Here is a 27,040-nt window from a genome sequence, read left to right as displayed (position 1 = left end):
CTCTCTCCTCTGTCTAGCTCTTTATCCTCCCTCTCATCTACCTCTCTCTATCTCTTTTATCTATCTCTCCCCTATCTATCTCCTATCTATCTATCTCCTATCTATCTATCTATCTATCTATCTATCTATCTATCTATCTATCATCTATCTATCTATCATCTATCTATCTATCTATCTTTTTATTATATCTATCTATCTATCTATTATCTATCTATCTATCTATCTATCTATTTATTCTATCTATCTATCTATCTATCTATCTATCTATCTATCTATCTATCTATCTATCTATCTATTATCTATCTATCTATCTCCTATCTATCTATCTATCTATCTATTATCTATCTATCTATCTATCTTCTATCTATCTATCTATCTATCTATCTCCTCAAAAATGTATTCACATCCCAAATCAATACAATGAAAGCTTTCATTGTATTGATTTGGGATGTGAATAAATTTTTGCACCATTTTTTCACTACCTCCAGAGTGCTGCAGCCTTTTTGAAGGATATATTTACCATTGCCTGGTGGACCCCCAGCATGCTTGCCGGCACCCGACTTTCTTCTCTGAGTGCCGTGTACACTATTTGCATTTTATCTATCTATCTATCTATCTATCTATCTATCTATCTATCTATCTCCATTCTATTATCTAACTATTAGGTGGTATCAACAGTGGCGGGGGGGGGGGGCGCCAAAAGAAAGCTTCGCACAGGGCGCCATCTACCCTAAGGCCGGCCCTGGACCCAATAACTTAGAAGTAAGTTGCAAGACATGACAGTGATTATAGCACCTAGGCTACTAGTTAAAAGGGTTTTAACAACTGTATGGAAAGGCATACTAATTATGACAATGAGACACTCACTTAATAAAGTTATGTAGCTCTTCTCCCCATCTATCCTCTGTCCCAATGTGCAGCCAGGCAGCTCCCCACTTCATATGTGGGTGCCTATGTAAAAGAATTACATGTACCATCACATGTTCCTCCATGCGAAGCCATATTGTGGATAGGGGAGCGGTTTAGCTGCTCACAGGGACAGAAGAATATAGTGGGTAAAGTTATAAAATGATACCAAAAGGTGACTGAGCACACCTGATCATCATTATATGAATGAGTGTCTCATTGTCATGATTGGTATGTCTTCCAATTAAATTGTTAAAAAGTTGCTAAACCCTTGCAAGATCAGAACCTTGCAAACTCTCCCATAGTAGATGTAATAGATGTAATCTGCAAGAGGAGATAAACTCTACTGGTGATGTAGAGCTAGGTACAATACAAAACCTATCTAAAGACACTTCGCTGGTCATTAAACCAGCAGATAAAAGCGGAGGCATAGTGCTCCTTAATAGAGACGACTACCTCCAGGAAGCCAACAGATTACTTTCCGACACACAATTCTACACCATCTTGGAAACTAATCCACTTCAAGTCTATACCACCAAATATAGACAATTCATTGACAGGGTCTCGCAGCAGGAGTCCTCACCAAAACCGAACATGAATTCCTCAACATCATCGAACCCACACTGGCGACCTTTTACTATTTGCCAAAAATCCACAAAAACACCACCAGACCTCCAGGCCGACCCATTATTTCGGGTATAAACTCCATCACGTCCAATTTATCCCGCTATGTTGACACCTTTCTGCAAGGACATGTACAAACCCTCAAGTCATATACACGTGACTCCTCCCACTTCATTCAACAAATCACCTCATTCATCTGGCAAGATAATTTTCTGTTTGTCACAATGGATATTTCATCATTATACACCGTTATAAACCATAAGTTGGGAGGTCACTCAGTTCGGGAATTTCTCAATCGGGACCCTAAGATGCCACCTGCCCAGAAAGATTTCATCCTAGACGCCATTCAATTCATCCTACAACACAATATTTTTCAATTTAACAGTAAGATTTACAAACAAAACCGTGGGACCGCTATGGGCAGTACATTTGCGCCCAGTTTTGCAAATCTATTTGTGGGAGATTTCAAAGACAACATCATCTACCAACATCCGTTATTTCATAAATGTATGCTTTACTGTCGTTACATTAATGACATATTCATCATCTGGGATGGTAGCGAATCAGAGATAGCGGATTTCATAAAGGACATTAATGCTAATAACTGGGGCTTGGAATTTACACACAACATCTACCACAACAACGCGGAATTCCTTGATATAGTGGTCTTTCACGAAGGTACCAGTATTTTCACTAAAACCTTTTTCAAAAGTGTCGATGGTAACAGCTACCTCCACTATCAGAGTGGCCATTACAACAAATGGCTCAACAATATACCCTTTGGCCAATTCCGCAGGATACGCAGAAATTGTACCAGGGCCAGCGATTTTAGGATCCAAAGCAGAACCATAACAAAACGTTTTCTTGCCAAAAAGTATCCCACTTCCCTCATTTACAATTCCCGGAAGAAAGCAGCACTTTTGAATCAACAGCAATGCCTCCAACCAGGGAAGAACAGCACCGCACTCTCCGAATTAACCACCAAGAAAGACTTCCAGTTGAATTTCATCACGACCTATTCTTCAGACCATAAGGGCATCAAAACCATTCTAAAAAACCATTGGAAAATCCTCCAGAATGATCCATTCTTGAAAGACACCCTACCCCCATGTCCAGCCATCACGTTCAGAAGAGCACGTTCCCTTAAAAATATTTTAGCACCCAGCAAACTAAGGAGCATTACGAGCAGTAACAACCAAACCATCCGTCATCATTTTTGGCCAAACCACTAGGGAGCTTTAAATGCGGGATCAATAAGTGCAAATGTTGTCTCAATATCACCAACAGAGCTGCAAACTTTAAGTCCACTATCACTGGTGACAATTTCCAGATTAAATCTTACATCTCATGTAGCACTTCCTATGTCATCTATCTACTCACCTGCTCCTGTGGAATCCAATATGTCGGTCGCACCACCCAACCGCTCCGTGCCCGTATGCATCAACATCGATCCAATGTCGAAAGAGGATTTCTGCTCCACAGTGTTTCACGTCACGCGGCAACCTGCTGTAATTGTAACTTCTCAGGTTTCACTATTACACCTATCGAGACCGTCACAAGTGGGGGCCAGAGATTCCAGAGATTACGCAGACGTGAGAACTTCTGGATTTTTAAACTGAAAACCTTGGTCCCCCAAGGACTCAATGAGTACATCGAGAATGTGCATAACTAGTAGTATCCACCTGTACATACAGGTCTTCCCCCTCCCCCCTCCCATGTCTCCATTCTCTTCCTTCCCCCCGTCCCCTTTTTTATTCCTACACTCCATCCCTCATCCATTGGTCTTTTTTATCATCTAGCTTCCACCGTAGTGGGCCATTTGTTTTTAATTTATATCTCTATATACTGTACATCTCTATATACTGTACAGTATAGTTTACATCTCGATATACTGTACATTCCGTTTAATTCCCCCTCTGTTTTTGTGTGGGCATATATAAGTGTATATTCATTCCACCTTAGTGGGCCATTTACATCTCAATATACTGTACATTGTCATTTGTTGTTTAATATACAGTACATTCCGCTGAATCCCCCCTTTAGTTATGTGTGGGCCTATATAAGTGGGTATTCATTCCTTCATTTATTTACCTATAAATATGTTTTTTATTTATCCATTCATTTACCCATTTAATTATTTATTATATTCATTGTTTATGTATACATGCGCTATCAGTTCTTCTCTCTCTATATATATATGTATATATGTTGTATCAGTGTTTATCAAGTAATTCCCACTAGCCAGTGCCTCTACCCATTTATTCTAATATTTATACACTCTACTCATCTATTTATGAGGTTTTTAGAATCTATCTATGTTCATGTTCTGTTTTTTTTTTTTTTTTAATTTCCCTCCCCTCCCGCCCCTTTTGGGGGCGGGATTGGCGGGCTTTTTACCTCCTTTTAAACCTGACTGTGTTCTACTCACTCATGCATACTGGTTCTGAGGAAGGGATAGTCTTTTCCCGAAACATGTTAACCTCATGCTTTGTTTTGTAAATAAATCCTCTAATATCTTAACTATCGGAATCCTGTGATGGTCCTACGGTAGCAGCGCTGGAGTCACTGTACCTGTGTTTTTTATCACTTTCTCTGCATCATTTCTATACGGGCCCCCGGTGGGAGCATCCCGTCCGTTGGTACGTCTAGCTTAGCAGCTACCGGGATCTGGACATTTCTACACTTCTTAACCCTCTTTGGGTGATACGCATCAAGCCCAAGTGGCTCTTAGGTGAGTGCAACATCTCCCTACCCACTATCCCATTTATCCTAAGGTGTTACACGAGGCGCCGGTGCCTGTGTTTTTTTTTTCTTGCTCTCTTTCTTTTAGGTATAATACAGGTACAGTACTCTGCACAGAGTAGGACAGGTCTTCAATGCGCAGGCAAACAGTCTAGTGTTGGTGATAATGGGGGTGCCATGTCAGTTGTCATGGAAAGCACACGAGCTGTACACTGGGGGAGGGGAGGGCTGAATCACCAGCAGAGAAAAATGGTAGGCCAGATTTGCAGCAACTATGAATATGTTGCTTTCCTTAACCACATTATCCCTCTGCTGGATAATAGTGGCGAATGTGAACTATTTTTTTTTTCCTGCCAGAAAATAAATAAATTCCCCCTCAAACTTACAAAAAATGTAAGCATTTATTTAATATTTTAATACAAAACAAATAAGTGACACCTCTCCGTTAAGGCTATGTTCACGTTTTTGTTTTTGTTTTTTATAGCCATTTTCAGACGGCAGTAATTTTACTGTGAAAACACTGCCGTATTTTGATCATTACAGTTGTACATAAAGAGCATGAACATTATTTACAGCCACAATTATTAAAAATATGGCCATATTTTTGGTTCAAAATGACGGACGTTCAAAAATATGGTGGAAAAAAAAATGGATGAAGATTACAATTTCCATAAACTTAAAAGGAACACATTATTAAAGTGAAAAACAAACAAAAACAAAACTGCAACACTTTTTTTAATCCCTTTTACAGCCTTTTATTCCTATTTGACTGTCAATGTTTATTTTATTTATTTTTGTTTTATTTTTTTATTTTACAGTGTGTGATCCCAGACTTACAGACAGCAATTGTTGTTTGTCCACTAGAGGAGTAAATTTTATTAAAAAATTTTGTATGATGTGTATACAATAATGTAGGGTTCTCATGTGTAATTTATACTAGCAGACTCTCTATCAGTTGCTAGTTTCAGTTGTTTTCTTACTACAGGAATTTGTCACCTTTGGCTTTTACTACCTAGATCATTTGATAATATCAATGTGATGAAGTAGCGTAGCAGGAAAGTTGTAGCATCTTACCACTGTTGTGTGCCTCCAGCTGAGAAGCAGAGTTGACAGCGACTTTGCATAGTGAACAATAAAGAAGTCTTTTAGCCTTTTCCTCTTCTGTCTCTCCTGAAGGGCATATGTTGCTGCTGGTTATGAGAGTGATTTTCTTGTCAACTTTCGCTGTGGTCTCTGTTGTCATAACACTGATTTTCCGGATTTCTAATGTAGTACTGGTGGATATTGCTGGAATTCCTGTGGCAAATTCTGAAAATAAACAAAAGCAAAATGTTAGCTTGAATCAAATATGACATGAGTTATTTCTTCACCGTATAAAGAAAAAAGACTGGTATTGGCAAATGCTTGTGTTAGAATATATCTTGCTATTATATTTTACTGGTTTGACTAAAAATTTAAAGCCTAAAAAAAAAAACAAGACAACCCCCCCCCCCAAATTTACTCTGTTACCATCCTTATAACACTGTTATTTTTTGGGTCTATGGGTCTGTGTGAGGTGTAATTTTTTTGTACCATGATCTGTACTTTGTATTGGTAACTAGCTTATGTCCAAACTTTTTGCTCACTTTTTATCACAATTTTTCTGGGTGTAATATGACCAAAAATCATAAATTCTGCACTTTGGTGGGTTTTATGCTTATGTTCTTTACGCAAGATCAGGAATCATTTCAAAGATGATTCTGCATTCATCAATATCAAATATGTTTATTTTTTTATTTATTGTGGGATGGGATTATTTATTAACAAAAAAAAACTTTTTTTTTTTTTTTTTTTACAGTAACTTGAAGTCCCCCAGAGGACTTCTTTCATGACTGCACTGATGTCTCAAAGAGATGAATGTAGTAGATATGTACTGCATCGATGTATGAGATCAGTGCTCAATAACTATAAGCTGCTAGAGCCCATAGTAAACGATTACCGTGCTGGGATCAGCGTAATTGTGGAACTGAGCCTGGGCCCAGCCAGAAGCATGTATCACTGCTTCTGTGATCGCATTGCACGCTGAGGGAGGGGGAGATCCCGCCACTAGATCCCAGATGAGCCATTTAAATGCCGTGGTCAGCTAATACCTGCAGTCCCCGGCTGCTGGTTCCACTGTGCGGTTCAGAGTAGTGTGACCGCTCTCTAAACCCTCCTACCCACCCCAGGACATAGGGATAGGTGATGGGGCAGGAAGGGGTTAAATGGGTTTTCCAGGCTTAGTAAACATGGCTGCTTTCTTCCAGACATAGCACCCCTCTTGTCTCCAGTTTGGGTGGGGTTTTTCAACTCAGTTTACCTCAAAGTCTAACTGCAAAACCACACACAACCTAAAGACAAGAGTGGTGCTGTTTCTGGAAGAAAGTGGGTATGTTTTCTGATCATGGATAACCCCTTTACTAGTTTGTTCAATGCTATTTGCCAAGTTGTATTTATATTAATTAAAAAAAAACTTTGACCACACAATATGACCACATATATGCACCTTGTTGTCTTTCTGGGCAACAAAAATGACATGAAATATTTAACAATTTTGCAAAATAATTCCTAAAGCTAGAAGCTATGGCCACTCTTCAAGGACAGTTGAATAGAATATTCTAAGACATCCATGCATTTTCTTAGTAGATCAGTAGATTGCTGCTCTATCCTCTCCCCACTCTGTGTCTAGTGAGGAGACATACCCCATAGGCTTGCATTATGTGGCCATCTTGTCACATGCCGCAGAGCTGGGAGAGGACTGTCTTGAGCGTGATTTCTCCAGGATCATTCTCACAATTGATCGCAGTCCGAATATTCAGACCTTAACTGATCAAAACTTTTGTCATGTCTCTCTGACATGTCAAAAGTTTTTTTCTGGTAACAATGCTTCTTTAAAAAATAGATGGGAAGCACATTTTTGTGTAAAAGAATTATAACTATAATACTTATGGTTTGCACCTATTTTCCCCATGTGTTAAAGGGGTTATCCAGAATTGGAAAAACACACATGTCGTCCCCTCCCGTCCTCAGGTTGTGATTGGTATTAAGTATCATCTTTATTCACTTCAATGGAACTGAGCTGCAAAACCACACCCAAACTGAGAACAGGAGAAAGTCCTGTTTCTGCAAGAAAGCATCCATGTTTCTCTAAGCCTCAAAAACCCCTTTAAGTGAACTTCTAAAAACAACATTATGTACCAAAATCTGTTTTATTAGACCAGGGACTAGATATTGGTATAGCAATATACTATGGCAATGGCTTTAGACAAAGAAACAAGGAATGTGGTGTTTAATTAAAAGCAGACTTAATGTGACTTGTTATCTAACTTATAGTGTATTTTAATTAGTGTCCAGAATTCAACATATTAATTACTTTAAATATAATCGTACTTAGAAGACTGCTTGTGTGAAGTGCTGCAAGTTAAATGCAGCCATTAGAATGATATAGCTGTACAGCACAGGATACGTAGCCGCTTTAATTATGAGTATTAAAAACATTTGTCTTTGGCTACAGTTTTTTCTCTGCTTTCACATTACATTGTTAAGATAAAGAACATGCAATTATTTATTAAAGTACACATTTGCGTATGCCAAACTGCCAGCACAATCATCGTGTAGAAGTTTGCAATGAGCTAAATAGAATTTTTTTTTTGCATAGAGAATATATTTAGAACTAATCTGCTAACATTCTAGTAATTTCTTTATAAACACATTTTGCAACTATAGAGTAAGAACGAGTGACCATCGAGGCAAACTTTTTATTCCTCGTACCCATATAGCTATTTTAGGCCATGTTCACATTCTGTATGAACATCGGCTGGTGTTTCACATGTCAAACAACGGCAGATGTCTCAGATGTTCACCCGGCCGGTACTGCAGTAATGGCTGCGTGAACATCACTTTATTTTAATTGGAATTCAGGCACATTAGGGGGTGCCTGCACTCCAATTAGCCACAGAGACCAATGTAAAGTACAGCCGGGAGCCGTACTTTTCATTGTAAGAATAGGCTATCTTGTGCGACCGCTATTCACTGATGACTTGATATCATCAACTCAAATCATATTTTGATGATAGCCATGAATAAAGAAATGATCATTATGTACGACTGTAATTATTAAAATACGGCTATATTTTCACCTCAGAAAACATGTTGTGAACACACCCTTAGGCTATGAGGATTGGCTGCCTGTCAGTGCAATGACGGCTGTTGGTACGTTATTCTAGTTTGGGTTACTATTTGGCCTTTGGGTGTGTCTTTAATTGAAAAGTCCATTGAATTTAATAGTAAAAACGGAGAAAGGACGTGCATTGGACATCCGTCATTCCATTGATTTCAATGCATTGCATTGCAGTCAGTTAAATTGCGGCAATAACGGACGTCTTTTTAACCCCTTAGGGACCAAAACTGTTTGGGCCTTAATGACCAGGCTCATTTTTCAAAATCTGACCTGTCTCACTTTATGTGCTTATAGCTCAGTGATGCTTTAACGTATGCTAGCGATTCTGAGATTGTTTTTTCGTAACATATGGTACTTTATGTTAGTGGCAAAATTTGGTCACTGTCTTGTGTATTTTTTGTGGAAAAACATCAAAATATAATGAAAAATTAGAAAATGTTGCACTTTACGAACGTTAAAATTCTTTGCTTCTAAAAAAAAAAGGCACATGACAAAAATTAGTTAGTAAGTCACATTATGAATATGTCCTCTTTATTCTGGCTTCATTTCGTAAACAGATTTCACTGTTTTAGGGTGTTACGGGGCTTAGAAATGTATCAGCAAATTATCAAATTTTCATGAAATTTCCAAAACTGATTTTTTTAGGGACCAGTTTTTTTTTTTTTTAGTTGATTTACGAGGCTTGTATACTGGAAACCCCCATGAGGGACCCCATTTTGGAAACTATACACCTTAAAAAATTTATCTAGGAGTATAATGAGCATTTTAACCCTACAGGAGCTGGAGGAAAGTATTCACAATTAGGCCGGCAAAAAATGGAAAATAGAAATTTTCCAATAATATATTTGTTAAGATTAAAGTATCTCATTTTCATAATAAACATGAGAGAAAATGCACCCCAAATTTTGTAACGCAGGTTCTCCTGAGTACAATGGTACCCCATATGTGGGTGTAAACCACTGTATAGGCACACAGCAGGGCTCAGAAGGGAAGTAGCGCCTATTAGCATTTCCAGTTCAGATTTTGCTGAAGAAGTTTCTGAGCGCCAGGTGCATTTGCAGAGCCCCTGTAGTGTCAGCAGAATAGAACCCCCCAAATGTCACCCCATTTTGGAAAATACACCCCTCAAAGAATACATCTTGGGGTGTGGTGACCATTTTGACCCCACAGGTATTAGAGGAAAGTATTCAAAAGAAGACAGTAAAAATGAAAAAATAGAATTTTTCCAATAATATGTTTGTTTAGTTTGAAATTTCTCAATTTCACGAGAAACAGGGGAGAAAACTCACCAAAATATATGTAATGCAGGTTCTCCTAAGTAGAACGGTACCCCATATGTGGGCATAAACCACTGTATGGGCACACAGCAGGCCTCAGAAGGAAGGGAGCGCTAATTAGCATTTTCAGTGCATGATTTTTCTGAAGAAGTTTCTGAGCGCCAGGTGCGTTTGCAGTGCCCCTGTAGTGTCAGCAGAATAGAACCCCCCCAAAAGTCACCCCATTTTGGAAATTGCACCCCTCAAAGAATTCATCTTGGGGTTAGGTGACTATTTTGACCCCACAGGTATTAGAGGAAAGCATTCAAAAGAAGACAGTAAAAATGAAAAAATAGAATTTTTCCAATAACATGTTTGTTTAGTTTAAAATTTCTCAATTTCACGAGAAACAGGGGAGAAAACTCACCCCAATATATGTAACAGATGTTCTCCTGAGTAGAACAGTACCCCATATGTGGGCATAAACCACTGTATGGGCACACAGCCTGGCTCAGAAGGGAAGGAGTGTCATTTTAGTTACAGGCAATATGTGGGTGTTTACTGGTTATCTGGGGTGGTAATGGAAAATCTCGGGGTGTTTACTGGCTATCTGATGTGGCAACAGGCAATCTGGTGGGGTTATGGGCAATCTGGGGTGGTTACGAGCAGTCTGTGCCAATCTGGGGTGGTCACGAACAATCTGGGGTGGTTACGGGCAATCTGGGGGTGTTTACTGGCTGTATGGGGTGGTTATGGGCAATCTTGGGGTGTTTACTGGCTATCTAGGGGTGGTTACTGGCTATCTGGGGTGGTGATGGGCAATCTGGGGGTGTTCACTGGCTATCTGGGTTGGTGACGGGCAATCTGGTGGTGTTCACTGACTATCTGGGGTTGCATCGGGCAATCTGGGGTGGTGATGGTCAATCTGGGGTGGTTACGAGCAATCTGGGGTGGTTGCGAGCAATCTGGGGTGGTTACAGGCAGTCTAGCAATCTGGGGTGGTTACGGGCAATCTGTGGTGGTTACGGGCTGTCTGGAATAGTTATGGGCAATCTGGGGAGATTACGGGCAATCTGGGGAGATTACGGGCAATCTGGGGTAGTGACAGGCAATCTGGGGAGGTGACTGGCAATCTGGGGTGGTTATGGGCAATCTGGGGTGGTTATGGGCTGTCTGGGATGGTTATGGGCTGTCTGGGATGGTTATGGGCTATCTGGGGTGAATACGGGCAATCTGGGGAGATTACAGACAATCTGGGGAGATTACAGGCAATCTGGGGTGGTGACGGGCAATCTGGGGTGATGACGGGCAATCTGGGGTGGTTACAGGTAATCTGGGGTGGTTACAAGTAATCCAGGGTGGTTACAAGTAATCCAGGGTGGTTACGGGTAATCCAGGGCACTTGACTTTGGTGACAGGAGTAAAAAAGTGCCGGCACCATTTGGAACAAGCGATCAGTGGTATATAGTATATACCGCTGATCACTTGTACTGGGACCACACCGGGTGGTCACCGATCATTGCCCCATGCTCTCCACCACCTCCGGTGGTGGAGAGAATGAAGCTTTGATCATCTTTAGGAATCCATCACTGTGAACAGAGTCTGTTCACAGTAATGGCGGCAGCCATCTTGGATCTTGGGAGGGAAGGGTCAGTGACCAGGTCACTAGGGTTAATTCTGGGGACAGGGGGGGACATGTTCTCATCTCCTCTCACTGTGGATTCACAGTGAGAAGAGATGAAAGCGTTCAGCTGCGCTGGCAATGTCTGTTACCGGTGGCCGCCGTTATACTGATAATAACGGCGATCGTCGGTGAGGGGACTTGCTGGGACTGACCCCACACTCTGCCCCAACCCCTCAGCTACCTCCGATAGCTGAGAGGAGGGGGCTGCGGGCATTACCGGTGCCGCTGCACTATTCTGCACCATCGCCATAAAGAGCTGATGGCAGCAGAATAGAGCCCATTAGTGATCGCCGTAAAAATCCGTATCGGCGGTCACTAATAACATAATACATGTATTCTCTGGGTCGCTACGGTTACGGCGATACCACATTTGTGTAGGTTTTTTTTAACTATTACCGCTTTGGTGCAATAGAAACTATCTTCCTAGCAAAAACCCACAAAAACTGTCGCCGCATTGCAAGATCCATAGCGTTCTCATCTTTTGCGGGACAGAGCTGGTTTTGGGCTTATTTTTTGCGGGAAGATCTGTAGTTTCTATTGATAACAAGTTTTATATGTATATGACTTTTTGATCTCTTTTATGACGTATTTTCTAAAGTGGATTGATAAAATACAGCTATTCTGGTACTTTTTTTTTTATTTTACAGTGTGTGTCGTGCGATATAATTATTGATATACCAAATATGTATATGATTTGTGTTTTTGATCACTTTTATGTCATGTTTTATTGGGTATGGGGAATGTAATGCATCTTTATTATTGGGGGGGCTGGGGGGGCTGTGTTGTGTTTGGTGCACATTTTTTTTTCACTTTTTTTTTAATTTTACACTAGTGTACATTACTGTACACTAGTGTAAAATACTTAGATCATTGAAACAATACATTGCAGTACCTGATGTACTGCAATGTATTGTATCATACCTCATGCTGACAGGCAATAGCCACGGCCACCCCTGTCAGCATCAGGCATCTCCATAGAGACCCCGGGGACCTTCATTAGGACCCCGAGATCGCCATGGATACATCGGAGGACCGGACGGCGCCGCGGGACATCGCGATCACGTAAGTGACCCACGGCGCCGTCCGAGATCCACCAGGACCCGTTAGATGCCGCTGTCATGGTTTGACAGCGGCATTTAACGGGTTAAACTGCCCGGAGCGGAGAATCCTCCGCTGCGGGCAGTTACAGGAGGGTGTCAGCGGTCACACTGACCGCTGATCACCCGCCCTGCAGCCGCCGCCGGGTGGTAATTTATTCCTATGCGCCCGCCGTTAAAAGGCGTACGCATCGGAATAAAGCCCATTAGTGGCCGCCATGAAAAGGCAGCATGGCGGTCACTAAGGGGTAGAAAAGGGGTAGAAAAGTCACTAAGTAGAAAAAGCGGACGCCTTTTCTCTTTTTTTTTACGTTGTGTGAACATAGCCTTAGGCTGTGTTCACATGTCAAAAGAATCTATTTTTTTTATAATGACAGATATTATAAATGATCATAATCCTTATTTATGGCCATCATTATTAAAATACTGGCCTTTATTTAGCCTAAAAAGACGTTGTGGGAATATTACCGTTAAAACGTAATTTTTGTGTCCTGTTGTGAAGGATTATGTATGGCTTTTATGGAACTAGAACCAAAACTAATTATTAGGGAATCACATATATATATATGCCTTCTGGCTAATGGTGATAAATATAAAATGGATGCTAAATGCAGGCACACTAGATAAATAAAACAATATGGTCTTATACTTTGTAAGAGAAAAAGAAAAATAATATTCAAAGCTTGAGACTTCCTGGTCAGGTAGACCTGCTAGAGCAGCCATTTGTTACAGTTGTCTCAACTTTCTTACTCAGGCAGAAAATGACCTTCTTTGCAAAGTACCTGTGCAACTTGGAAGAAAAATGATTTGGTCACTATGCTATATGTAACATGTCTGCATCACTTGCCTTCAAGCCATTACTGATAAGACTGTCCAAAAAAATAATGAAAAACTTTTTCACATGACTGTTATAGAATAATGTGTGTGCTTTAGGCAATGAAGAAACAGATACCCATTGTGTCATTATGACAGCAAAAATTATCTGTAGACCAAAAAGCTTGTACAAAATAACATGAATATTTCTGAATGAGGCAAAATGACATTAAATCATGAATCATGCTGAGGCCACATTCAATCTAACTTTTTTTTAAAATAAAGACATGCTCACACAATGGTTTTTCTTTTTAGTCGTATGTTTGGACAGCTGTCAATACGGCTTTAAATAAAGAGCCATAATTAATGCCATAATTAATGCCATTTAATGCCATAATTAGCAAAAATGCGTCCATATTTTCACCTAAAATTGATGCCTGTTAAAAATAATAAAAAAAAATTGTGTAAACATACCCTAAAATTGCTTCATTTTTAATCATTTCTACACATCAAAATCTGTATGTACCTTATTGACCTAAACTTGTAAACCAAAATGGATAAAGTTTACATATTTTCATTGTGTTCTGAATATCTATAAACATCTAAAAGCTTTTCTACTTTCCCTTGTTTTGCTTCCAGTCTCTTTTCTTTCCTCTCGTAATTTTCTTCACCTGTTTTGAACACATTAAAATAACTGCTCGGTTTCCTCCATCTCAAAGCATTTTATTGTGATTGAATCTACAGAATTTGATTTCTGAGTCGATTTGCCAAATATGATCAGTCATTCTCTTCTTCTGATTTGGAAATGACAATTGGAAAGGCTACATTTTCGCATTGATTAAACTGGCAATGTATCACATAACAGAACAGGTTCTATTGGCTGACAAATTCATTCGGCCATTCTAGGAAGCAAAATTTGTTTGAGTTTAGCTAATATAATTCTCTGACCTTTACTTTTAGAAATGTATCTATGATGTATTCAGATCACACATCATCTTCCCAATTTACATGACATTTCTACAATGTAATCATACTTCTATGAAATGTGAGATTTGCAAAAGATTTCTATCTCTAGTTTTATTTACTGTGAGACTGCGATGGCTTCTTTTAGTGTTCATATTTTAGTTGTGTCAGTAATCTAGAAAGGGACGAATGGCGGCATTCTGTGGTGATCAACATCAAGTAGTAGTAGTTAAGGTAAGGTAATATTCTTCATATGTTCCATTGTAAAAATACATCTAACGTGGTCAAAAACTCAAGCAAAAACAAAGCTATATACTGGTTAATAGAGATAAGCAAACTTCAAGTACGCTGCAGAATTTGATTACTGATGGCTGAAAAAGTTGGATGCAAACCTAGGGAGTCCTGAAAAACAGGAATGCAGCCTATGAGCAAACGCCCGCATGTCATCTGATATTTTGTGTGGCCGTAAACACCATTCTGTCTTAACAGGAGATGTGCGGCTGCACCATCCTAATGCACCATCCTAATGCACCATCCTGTTCATTTGTGTGGCCTGGCTGCTCAATTAATTGTGCCTTGTAAAGGCACTGCAAGGGAGCACCGACCTTGTTGATTAGCGCCTGTTGCAGCCAAGCTTGGCCGAATATTGTTTCACGTAAGGGAACCCTAAGCTTTTTGGTCAAACTTGTATAAAAATGTGGCTGATCGCGCTCCTGTGTGAGTGCAGCAACTAGAGAAATAGATTACTCTGCTAGATGGATACCCTGTCTAGCCGGATGAAACAAACAGTTGTATTAGTATACACTAATGTCTCTCTATGTTTGCTGGCCCTCTTCCTATGTTATGTGATGGTATATATGCAAGTGGACTGTCAAGCAGTCCAAAAACGTTCCTCTGCCCTGTTTGTATCCACGCAGTGATGGTCAGTGTTTAAAAATAATACAATATATGGGTATCACTCACCCAGCAGTGTGGTTTGTCTTAATGTTCTCCATATTGGGTGAAATCAGCTCCCGGATATCCGAGTAGTATTCGGCTGTCGAGTCCTCAAAAATATAGTATAAGGGGGGGGGGGTCGCGTTCCGTCCGGTAACACTCCTTTCTCCCACTGCAGAACTTTAAATAGAGTCCTTCAGATTCCAACGTGACGTCACGTCTCCTAAGGAAGCCTGGAATGGTCAAACAACCTTCGACATGTTTCGAGGGATATGCCCCTCTTTGTCAAGAAGATCTGGCCCTTCCCTTGCTTTTTATAGGTGACCTGGATCCTGAAAGGCTTCATTTTCAAAGTCCTTATATAAATGCAAAAAGGTTTTATTTCCGAGTTTAGGCCTGCTGGTGTGATTGTATTGAAGTTGAATATATGTTTACTTTCAGCTCTTGACATTTTTTTGATGTAATCTCCTTTTCTCCAGTCACTGTTCACTTTTTCTATGGCACAAAATTCTGAACCCTCTAGTTTCCCTTGATGTTTTTCCTTATAATGATTTGACAATGGGTGTCCTTCATACTTTCTTTGGATATTATAAACATGTTCATTTATTCTTATGTATAAGGCTCTTTTGGTTCTGCCAATGTACATTTTGTGACAAGGACATATAATGCAATAAACCACCCCCTTGGACCGGCAGGTAATATGTTCTCTAATTTTAACCCTGTGTGTTCCCTCTGTATTTGTTACTTCTGTTATCCCTGTTTTCCTATGCATTTGTTTGCATGGTCTGCAGGTTTTTGGTCAAACTTGTTATGCTAACTTCCAGTTGACTTTCATGCCAGGTCCTTTCCTGTGAAGCCACAACTCTTTGCTTTTAACTCTTGGATAGGATCTAAAACACATAGTAAGTGTTATAGATTAAAATTATCCAAGATTGTATTTTATGCCAAAGTTGAGAAGATCTTAAAAAACCTTTTTGAGTATCTGTGAATCCCCACAGAAGGCCCTGGTGATTGTTTATTATATCCCCTGTATTCTAATAATGCAGTTTTTCAGACTAACAGGTTCACACAAACTAGTAGCAAGTGCAATAGAGCAGCTCAGACTATACCTTCTCACTATAAAGACCCCATAGACCATGCATGGACTGTTATGGAATGGTAAATACTCTTTTACACGCTCCCTTGATAACTAAAATATTAGCATGCATTCACATTATTTTATGGGCCTCTATGACATCTGAGTAGTCAGGTCATGATTAATTAAATTTTAGACACTTGTTTTACCATCTATGTTTTGAGACTATGGCCCAGATGTGTTAAAGTGTGTAAAATAGAAACTGGTGTAGACCGTTCATAGCAATAACAGATTTGAAAGCGGAGCTGTGATCGGTTGCCATGGGCAATTTACACCAGTGTCTGTTTTACATCCTTTGATAAATATGGGTCTCTGTGTTCCAATGGAAAGGGCTTTCCTTCTATATTGAGCTCTTAAAATGATATTGTCACCCCCTTACTCTATGTGCGGTTCTCTGCACCATCCACAAGCTTAGATGCTCCAAATTTTATATATGTATATATATATATATATGTACAAAACTGCTCTCTGTCTCCTTTCTGCTCTAAAATGGCTTCATTTTATCAGTGGACAGTGGCTTTACGGCAGTTAGGCACTCTACTCACCTGGGAGATGGAGTCCAAGTGCTGTTAAGTCCCAACTAGGTGCCACAGTCCATCGATACAAAGAAGCGATTTTAGAGCAGAAAGGAAACATAGACAAGTGTTATGAAGATATATATATATATATATATATATATATATATATATATATATATATATATATACCAACAAAACACACCAATCACTGAACTCCGGGAGAACAGCTAAAAATTCCAATGGAGTACTCATTTACGAGTCTCCATTGATTGTCCCATACAAAATTTAAATATGCAAAAAAGGGGTCCGTGGAGCCTAAGTTACGAGTCTCAAAACACGGGAATAGCCAGATATCCCTCTCTCCAGAGAAGGAAGCCCATTGCCAAGGGGTGCCTCCTAGTGGGGAGAGCACCAAACCAGCCTGATACGTAGTCCCTCAGGTCCTCACTCTGTTGCGAGCTTTAGGACCTAAATAGGGAAACACCAGGGTGGCCCCTGTGAGTCAAAGTCTAACTCTGTGGCGAGTATAACGACATAAGACAAGGGTTACCAAGGCTAGGCATCCATCCACAGACTGCAGTTTCGGGGTATTTGCCCCTCGTCAGTGTGGAGCAGGATTCTGGCTACTGGGGCAATGATAAATAGACCAACAAAACACACCAATCACTGAACTCAGATTAATTAAATTTTAGACACTTGTTTTACCATCTATGTTTTGAGACTATGGCCCAGATGTGTTAAAGTGTGTAAAATAGAAACTGGTGTAGACCGTTCATAGCAATAACAGATTTGAAAGCGGAGCTGTGATCGGTTGCCATGGGCAATTTACACCAGTGTCTGTTTTACATCCTTTGATAAATATGGGTCTCTGTGTTCCAATGGAAAGGGCTTTCCTTCTATATTGAGCTCTTAAAATGATATTGTCACCCCCTTACTCTATGTGTGGTTCTCTGCACCATCCACAAGCTTAGATGCTGCAAATTTTATATATATATGTACAAAACTGCTCTCTGTCTCCTTTCTGCTCTAAAATTGCTTCATTTAATCAGTGTACAGTGGCACCTAGGTGGGGCTTTACGGCAGTTAGGCACTCTACTCACCTGGGAGATGGAGTCCAAGTGCTGTTAAGTCCCAACTAGGTGCCACAGTCCACCGATACAAAGAAGCGATTTTAGAGCAGAAAGAAAACATAGACAAGTGTTATGAAGATATATATATATATATATATATATATATATATATATATACCCTCACCAGCCACTTTATTAGGTACACCATGCTAGCCTCAGTTTCCTGTTCTTAGCTGAAAGTAGTGGCACCCGGTGTGGTCTTCTGCTGCTGTTGCCCATCTGCCTCAAAGTTGGACATACTTTGCGTTCAGAGATGATCTTCTGCCTACCTTGGTTGTAACGGTTGGCTATTTGAGTCACTGTTGCCTTTCTATCAGCTCGAACCAGTCTGCCCATTCTCCTCTGACCTCTGGCATCAACAAGGCATTTCCACCCACAGAACTGCCGCTCACTGGATGTTTTTTCTTTTTCGGACCATTCTCTGTACACCCTAGAGATGGTTGTGCGTGAAAATCCCAGTAGATCAGCAGTTTCTGAAATACTCAGACCAACCCTTCTGGCACCAACAACCATGCCACGTTCAAAGGCACTCAAATCACCTTTCTTCCCCATACTGATGCTCGGTTTGAACTGCAGGAGATTGTCTTGACCATGTCTACATGCCTAAATGCACTGAGTTGCCGCCATGTGATTGGCTGATTAGAAATTAAGTGGTAACGTGCAGTTGGACAGGTGTATCTAATAAAGTGGTCGGTGAGTGTATATATGCAGTATCTCAGCTTGTGAATGGTGCAGAGAGCCACACATGGAATAAGAAGGTGACAATATCACTTTATGTTTTTCATGTAGTGTATTTGCCTATTTGACTGTTGTATGCTATATATTATAGTCACTCTTTGACTTCTTTTACACTCATGTGTTTGATCACATTATACATAATCGAAGGAATGAGTCACATTATTTTTAATTTTTATTTAATTTTTATTAGGATATATTTAGGAAAACTCGGACCCCCAATATGATGGAGAAAGGTTGATAAGACAATGGGGAGGAACAATGTAACCTATCTACCAAGGGTAAAAATGAGATGTTTAACTTTTTATAAGGGTTTGAGAAATACATTTTGTAACCTTAACGTCTTTATAATGCTGTAAACATGCATGCATGCTTAAATTTATACTGGAAGGCAACTATTGCATAACATCCTGATTTGCAATGTCTTAAAATATCTACAAGCTTTGAAAAATAGATGATTAATGAATCCCCACCCTGCAGAACTTGTCTAAACATATTACATCTGCTATTGGAAAAGAGGAGAGGTAAAATATTTATCCAAATGCTGAACTAATGGAATTCAGTAATATAGTCGCAGCATGAAATGTATCAGCTCTTTGCCAACTGGTAAGGTTTGGCTTTAGCTAATAAAAGAAACCTAATGTAGTTCCTAGAAATTCCCACCAGTAACAGTAAGACGGAGCCAATTATAATTAAGGGCTTTAAAATGTCAAAAATGGTTTATTTATGTTAAAACAATATTTTTGTTCATTAAACCAAAATATTAAACCCGTTCACTGTAAGATTTATATTACCCATGTTTGGGCATAGATATTCCTTGTACCCTACAGCTAAAACTCTGCCAAGCACGATGCTATACAGTGTGTTCGGGAAAAGTAATAATAGAGATTATTACTTATTATATTTGATACATATATATATATATATATATATATATATATATCTATCTATATAGGAGCATGTTACTCTATACAAAGATTTCCATGAAAGGGGTTGTTGGAGTTATTTTTACTTGTCCCCTATCCACATGATAGGGAACAAATATAAGATTGGGGGGAGGGATGTCTGACCTCTGTGCCCCCAAGGATCTCTAGAGCAGCTCCCCAACTCCTTTGTTTTGTGTGACCAGCCACTCCATTTATTCTCTATTGAGACACCGGAAAGAGCCAAGTACAGCACTCAGGATAGGAGACAAGTAAAAGTAACTTAGAGAACCCTCTTTAATCTACATGCTCCACTAGATGTTTGTATGGCATTGTGATGCAATGTGGATCCACTATAATAATTTATTACTTTATACAATTTAAGCCTTTTGGTTTCCTCTTCTCCCCTTTGATAGGGGTAAGACTACACTACCTGTTCTGTGTCAATTAATTGGCAATAAGGTCAGAAATCACTATGAGAGGCACCTTTTGTAAAATTAGTTTTTTTCTAATATTGTGATGTGCAACTGTTCATCTGATGTCTGTTATTTGTTTTCACTTAAAATTTAATAAAAAATAAATCTGAAATATTATCATGGTCCAAATTACATTTGAATGAGTCAATACTGTAGCTGCCTTATTGATCTGTGTGTACAATCGGTATTCTGTAATATTTTTTATTTTCATTCCCCTGTATTCTTGTATTGATTTTTTTCCTTTTTTAAAAATATATATATATTGCTTTTATAAAGTTATTTTACTATTTTTTACTCAGTACTCAATACTAAGTTCCAAAAGTAAGGGGCGATATCGGCATCTCTGCTATCACCAACATTTGCTCTGCTAGGTGTCAATAGTGCTGTGTGTGGCAGCACTGTATCAGCGAGGGGGAGTTGGGACCAGGGCTTGGACAGGCCTGTAGTTCCCGACACAACCTTGGTGGAAAAAGAGAAAAAGAGAGCCTGTTTCACACCTTACTGCTGCCAATTGGTATTGAACACTTAGTAAAAAACGTTAATATATATATATATATATATATATATATATATATATATTTTTTTTTTTTTAAAGAATTACTCTCTGGAGTAAGTCATATACTTGGAACGGTTAGGCTATGTTCACACAACATAAAATTTAAAGTAAAAAATTTACGCTGGTTGCAATAGAATCAGCGTTCGTTCTTTACTGCAGGGGCGGAATTGTGTTGTAGTCAATGTAATGCCAACCGCTGTATGCACACATTGTTATTTTAACGCATACCTATTATTTTAGGACGCTGTTCACCGAACAGTGTCCGAAATAATAGCTGTTCACACAATGTTAAGTAGGCCAGCGGCATTTTAACAGTGTCCGTTGCTATGCAACAGAAACTGTTAAACATTGTGTGAACATAACCTTAGGCTGCATTCACGTGTTCCGAAACTTTGTCTGCAATCGGGAACATTGATTTCTATTGAGCTATTCAAACTGTCCTTTGTCTCTGGTCTACCTAATGGCAAACACCGAATTACTCTTCTCAATTTTTCCCAAAAAAATTAAGACAATTAACATCTTCACTGTAACTTAATGCTAGTGGTAAAAGGTCTCTCATTAGAATATTTCAATTTTCTCAAAGTGCATACATTTTCCACTATAGACAGTGCCAACATATTTGTCTGAAGAATTTGATATGCAAATCGAGCAGCTTGTCCACAGCAGAAACATTGTGCCTGGTTTTACATTTCATATAATTACAGCAAGCCAAGAGAATCTATGCATTAGTAAAACACATTAAATGATGGTTAGCTTAGCAAACATCCTCTCCTTCGATATTCATATTACCTGCATGGGCTCTAGATCACATCTGCTCAGACGTCGCTGACTACCATCTCTAATGTAAAAACGCATCAGTACATGATTATGACAAAACATAAATATGCATAATGCTTTTTAGTGGGAATTCATCAAGCAATGCACAAAACTCATTTTCATTTCCCTTTGTATAGTATTTAAGTTCAAACATATAACTTTCAATGCTGCAGTTTTGTGCTAGAGTAAAGACTAGGCCATAACGTGTTATCACAGTAAATACTACTTGTTATGTCTTCCCTCCAGGAACAAACTATGAGAATTGGATACAGATGCATATTCACTTCATAGCACAGCAGTTTCCCACGGTTCAGTGAAACAAAGCTGTGGCAAGAATAACCCTTTTTAAGAGTAACAAAATGATCTTCTTTTGTACAACTAGTGGATAATGTATGGACACTATAGGCCAAGTAAGTATCCCAAGTCAAATGTATGGCAGGAAGTATCACACACTTTAAATTGTCCCAAAGACTGTGACCCATCCCATTGGAGACCAGTAAAGCAGGTCTAGGGAAATTATGTGCTCTTTGGTTCTTCTAGGACTTTTTAGAGACCCAGATATTTAGCTTATTATATTCTGTTGGTGATTTTGTGTCCTCCAGAAAAGGCAAAACAGAACAAATAAAATCTAAAAGCGCATGGGAAATCCATATATGTTAATGGAGGTTAGGGCCGAGAAGGCATGTAGTGGAGTTAGAAGAAGAAGGGCAGTTATATATGGTGGTGTGAGCACAAGAAGCTTGACATTCTTTGGGAGGCTATGGAAGTATCTTGATATATTCTCAGGACTTATCTTTCTCTGCTCTAGTGATGTGTGTTCCCTCTGTTGGTGGTCTTTGCACCAATCTGTGCAGAGATACCATGAGTAATTATACTGAGGTTGCCATGGCCGTGTTTTTGTAATGCACTTTACGTTAAAACTGACATCACGTCTTTATTCTATAGGTCACTCAGCATTAGTATAGCTATATTTAGTTTACATAGCTTTTTTAATGTTTTACTATTTTTATTAACAGTAAGGCTAGGTTCACACAGGATGTATCCGCAGCCGATTTCACGCTGCGAGTTTGCAGCGAAATACGCTGCGAATACCTCTCCTGTCATTTACACTGCGATTACATACTCGCATCGGGATTGTCATCCTGCTGCGAGTATGTAAGTGTCTATGGCTCCTAGATCACTTTGTGCTTCCTTTGACTACAAGAGCTGAGAGGCGCCAGGTAACAGACTGCTGCCTGGTTTGTTTATTTAACTCATTTAATCTAATATGTTACTGTGTTTATAATACTAAAATTACCACTCATTCAGTGATTTAACTGTTTCATTAACGAATGTAAACTTTACAGATTTTTCCTTGGCAAACCTTTCAAATTATTCATGGTTTGCTAAGCAAGAGAAAATCATGACAATCACAGTACACTGAAAATACAGAAAAAGAAATATTAACAACCCTCTGGAAACATAGTGGTTCTGTTGACATTAAATGGTCATGCATTGCAGAAGTGGACAATGTATGTGCAGGTACTCTGTGGATAATAGTCATCCACTTGTAATGATGCAATGCCGATGCTGAATTTGGTTCATAACATTATTTTAATTATTTAGTCTAAAAAAGTTTATGGTTTAATTTAAAACTTAAAATTCACAAGGCTGCTACAATAAAAATATCAATAATAGTACAGCTATAAAGTTAAATCTACATTATAAAATGAGTGTCCATCCTTTATAGTGTGTCCAAATGCCTCAACTATTTTACCCCTAAGGCTATGTTCACACTACGTAAGTTCCACAGAAACAGATTTCTGCGATACATATGTAGTGCTGCAGGCTGAGCAAATCCTGGTCGGAGTGTATACAAATGTTATACACTCCGGCCGGGATCCCTAGTGGCACCGCGAGAGACTGACACATCAGTTTTCTGCAGATATTTACTGAATAGCGGCCGCAGAAAACCCTGTCAGTCCACACAATGGAGCCGCACGCTCTATTGTGTGCAGTGGGAAGTTCTGATGTGGGCGCGCACGGAAGCGCCCACATCAGAACTCAGCGGCGCTAAAGACCACCCACCCAGGTACTGCAGTAAAGGCCGGGATGATCTTTTCTGAGACCGGCCATTTCGTGACACGGCCGGGTCACTGAACGGCCGGTCTCTTACCAAATGTAAACATAGCCCACATTTGCTTGTAGGTACATTGGATGCAAGGAAATGTCCTAAGACTTCTGACCTTCCAGAAAGTATAACACATACACACGATCATTCTCTGTTATCAGTCATTATCACAGTCTGTCTTCTATAGGCATCTAATAGCGAGGAGAAGAAAACTTGGGGGACTCTGAGTGCAAACGACCCTTGAGGCTGGTATCCACTCAGACCTTGCCACACAGAAACAGCAGTCGTTCGCTGTGGTTTTCTGTTATGGGCCCTTGTCACAGGCTGTTGACTATGGGCATCAAAACACCTGAACTGTTTGGGAGGAGATTTATCAGGACTTCAGTTTTCATTTTAATAGAGTGATTTGAAAAATCAGATCCCATTACAATAAATTCTGATTGGTTGTTATGGGCAACTAAGACAACCTAACTGTAAGACAGCTTGTAAACACTTGTGATCAGGGTCCTCACTCGTGTTTGACTTAATGGTTATGTGTGTATCTCTGATATTTCTAGAGATGAGCGAACCGGGTTCAGGTTCGAGTCAATCCGAACCCGAATGTTCGGTATTTGATAAGCTGGGGCTGTTGAACTTGGATAAAGCTCTAAGATTGTCTGGAAAACATGGATACAGCCAATGACTATATCCATGATTTCCTTATAGCCTAAAGGCCCTATTCCACGCCGCTACGGACGATAATCGTCTCGTGGAATAGAGTGCAACGATCAGCCGACATCATTCATATCGGCTGATCGTTGCAGTCACTTGTTTTTCAACATGTTGAAAAACAAGCAACTGATATAGCAGCAATCTGCTGCCGTCGCTCCGTTGAATAGGAGCATCGGCAGCAGACACTGCTATATCCTATTGGCTGCCCGGACAATCAGCGATCACCCAGGCAGCCCCCCCGCAGCTCCCCGCCGCCCCTCCCGCACTCACCCACTTGCTGCAGCCGCGTTGAATAGCGGTGGCAGCAAGCGGGGAACAAGGAGCAAACGAGCGCTGAGTGCGCTCGTTTTCTTCTCTTAACGACCCATGGAATAGGGGCTTTAGGGCTTTATCCAACTTCAGCAGCCCCAGCTAATCAAATACCGAAAGCTCGGGTTCAGATCGACTCGAGCATGCTCGAGGTTCGCTTATCTCTAGATATTTCTAAATTTGTCCTTGTATGCACCCCCTAAAGTGTAAAGTGATGCAAATTTGTCATGTGATCTGGTGACCTGGAAGTTTTTTGTTTTTTTTAACGTCCTGTAAATATCACTTACTCACCAATGTTCTCTGTTTCCTTATTAGCTATTATCATAGCCAGTCCTGTATAGGCATTCAAAATAATGAACAATTAGGCCTCAAATTGGGTACTTAAGTACATCAAGTTTCCTAGAAGGTTTCCATACAGATGTTATGTGGAATGAGAAAGCACATTCAAAGCTACATAATTTCACTGCACTGGGTGCGCATGCTATAAACAGTGTATTTTAACGGAGTAACTAACATCAGCTGCAAACAGGAAAGTACAAGTAGCCTGAAAGTCAAGCAAGTTTTTTCCAAAAAGCAAAAAGCAGTCACTTTGGTAGTTCTGTAGGACCACTACAAAGGGAATATACATAGCAGGAAAGGTCCTACACCTGCATCAAATGTGCATAACTGCCCGATGTCGCTGCAACATCAGTAACATCAGGTAGCTATTAATCACTGCCCGCAACATGCTCCTGCCCCCCTCTTATCTATGGAAGTATCAGCATGGACTGGCAGATGGAGGAAGTGGAACACCGAAGAGCAAAAAAGGGGTTTTCTGCTCTTTGGATACTCCCTTTAAAGGGAACCTGTCATTACCTATGCTGCCTGATCCTTGAGTCATCAGGTTGGTCCTCTGAAGCTTCTGCCTACCTCACTGCTCTTAATTGATATATCAATCTGAATATTTTGCAACTGCCGGGTCATGGCCAAAGCTGCTTGTGAGTTGCAACACATCCCCATTCACTTATATATGTGATGAATTTGCATCACCAAGCAGTGCAACACGGTGACTAGGAATCACTGTGTAGCCCCAGCTTTCTTTGGTCACTGTAGAGGAAGTGTATTTCTAGTCATGTTTTTTTTTTTTTTTTTTTTTTTAATCCAACTAATCACCAGCCTAGGTTAAAGCCTATGTCAGAATGCATCAAAATATTCCAGTTTTTGCAAAGGAAATATGTGCAGTAGTTCACACTTTGATCAGTGGCATTTTTTCCAATGTGCATTTAAACAAGCGCTGTTAAGTAATGCAGTATGTAATGTTTTCTGCTTTGAAAATGCATTGGGTAGCCAAATAGGGTTTACCCCACTAAATTGGACTAGTCCATGCCCAAACCCAAACCCAAAATATTCACCAACAGAGATTGAAATACATGTCAGGAATGTGAGGATGTGTGTGAGTTTAGCCTTTATAAAGATACACTATAAATTACACAGCATTGTACAGAATTTAGGAAAACAAAGTAAGGCTATGTTCACACACTGTATATTTTTGCAAAACCACGGGACGTTGTACAACGGCCGTGATTTCTATGGAAATATACATCCATTGTTGCCTAGGAATCCCGGTCGGAGCGTATACACATAGTATACCATCCGGCCCGAATCTCTCGCGGCACTGCAAATATCTGACATGTCAGTGCACACTATGGAGCAAGCGGTTTCGGCCACTCGCTCCATAGTGGGCTGTGGGGAGTTCTGATGCGGGCCCACATGTATACGCCCTCATCAGAACATTGCGGCCGAAAAGATCATCATCGGGTTGATCTTTTCAGAGACCGGCCATTCCATGACCTGGCCGGGTCACGGTACGGACCTGTCTAATACGCTATGTGAACATAGCCTGATACTGTACATATATATATATATATATATATATATATATATATATATATATATACTTTAATGTTTTCTAGTAAGATACATTTTTAGTGTTCTCTTTTTCTGTGTTATACAGAGAAAATCAATAAAACCATATAACAGATTAACTGTTGATGGATTTTTTCTTTATTTTTTTTTTTAAACTGTATTTTACACATTCAGTGTTCTATATTTTTGTTCTCTGAACTGAAGTCACACTGTTCATTTAAGATAATGTCAAATACGGCAGTTTAAGAAAATTATTACTTTCTCTTTGTCTTAGAAAAGCCAGTCTAGCATGCTGAGGTTTCTGAATGTATAAAATACAGTAATAAAAGGAAAGAAGAATTTGTGGGGGGAAAAACAACAGGTAAAGTGAATAATATTGATTATCTTGTAACAATGGTGACTGTCAAAGACTAGAATACTGTACATTAGACATCAGGTGCACAAAAGTTTCCTAAAGTTGATATGCTAGAGGTAGGGGAAGTAGGGAAGTGCAAGGA

The 27,040-nt window shown here is 39.7% G+C and overlaps 1 protein-coding gene across 2 annotated transcripts in view; it reads right to left on the bottom strand.

The window, feature by feature from the left end:
* ZNF385D (zinc finger protein 385D) overlaps positions 1-27,040 on the bottom strand; it is a 269,331-nt gene that overhangs the window by 21,813 nt on the left and 220,478 nt on the right. For both annotated transcript variants that reach the window (XM_069960422.1, XM_069960423.1), the window contains one exon: positions 5,347-5,580. In XM_069960422.1, the coding sequence (XP_069816523.1) occupies positions 5,347-5,580 (234 nt within the window). The remainder of the gene's footprint in view (positions 1-5,346; positions 5,581-27,040) is intronic.

Source organism: Dendropsophus ebraccatus, chromosome 2, assembly GCF_027789765.1.
Source record: "Dendropsophus ebraccatus isolate aDenEbr1 chromosome 2, aDenEbr1.pat, whole genome shotgun sequence".
NCBI classification, from domain to species: domain Eukaryota; kingdom Metazoa; phylum Chordata; class Amphibia; order Anura; family Hylidae; genus Dendropsophus; species Dendropsophus ebraccatus.
Note: the sequence above shows the minus strand (reverse complement) of the source record. Positions and strands in the feature narration are given on the sequence as shown.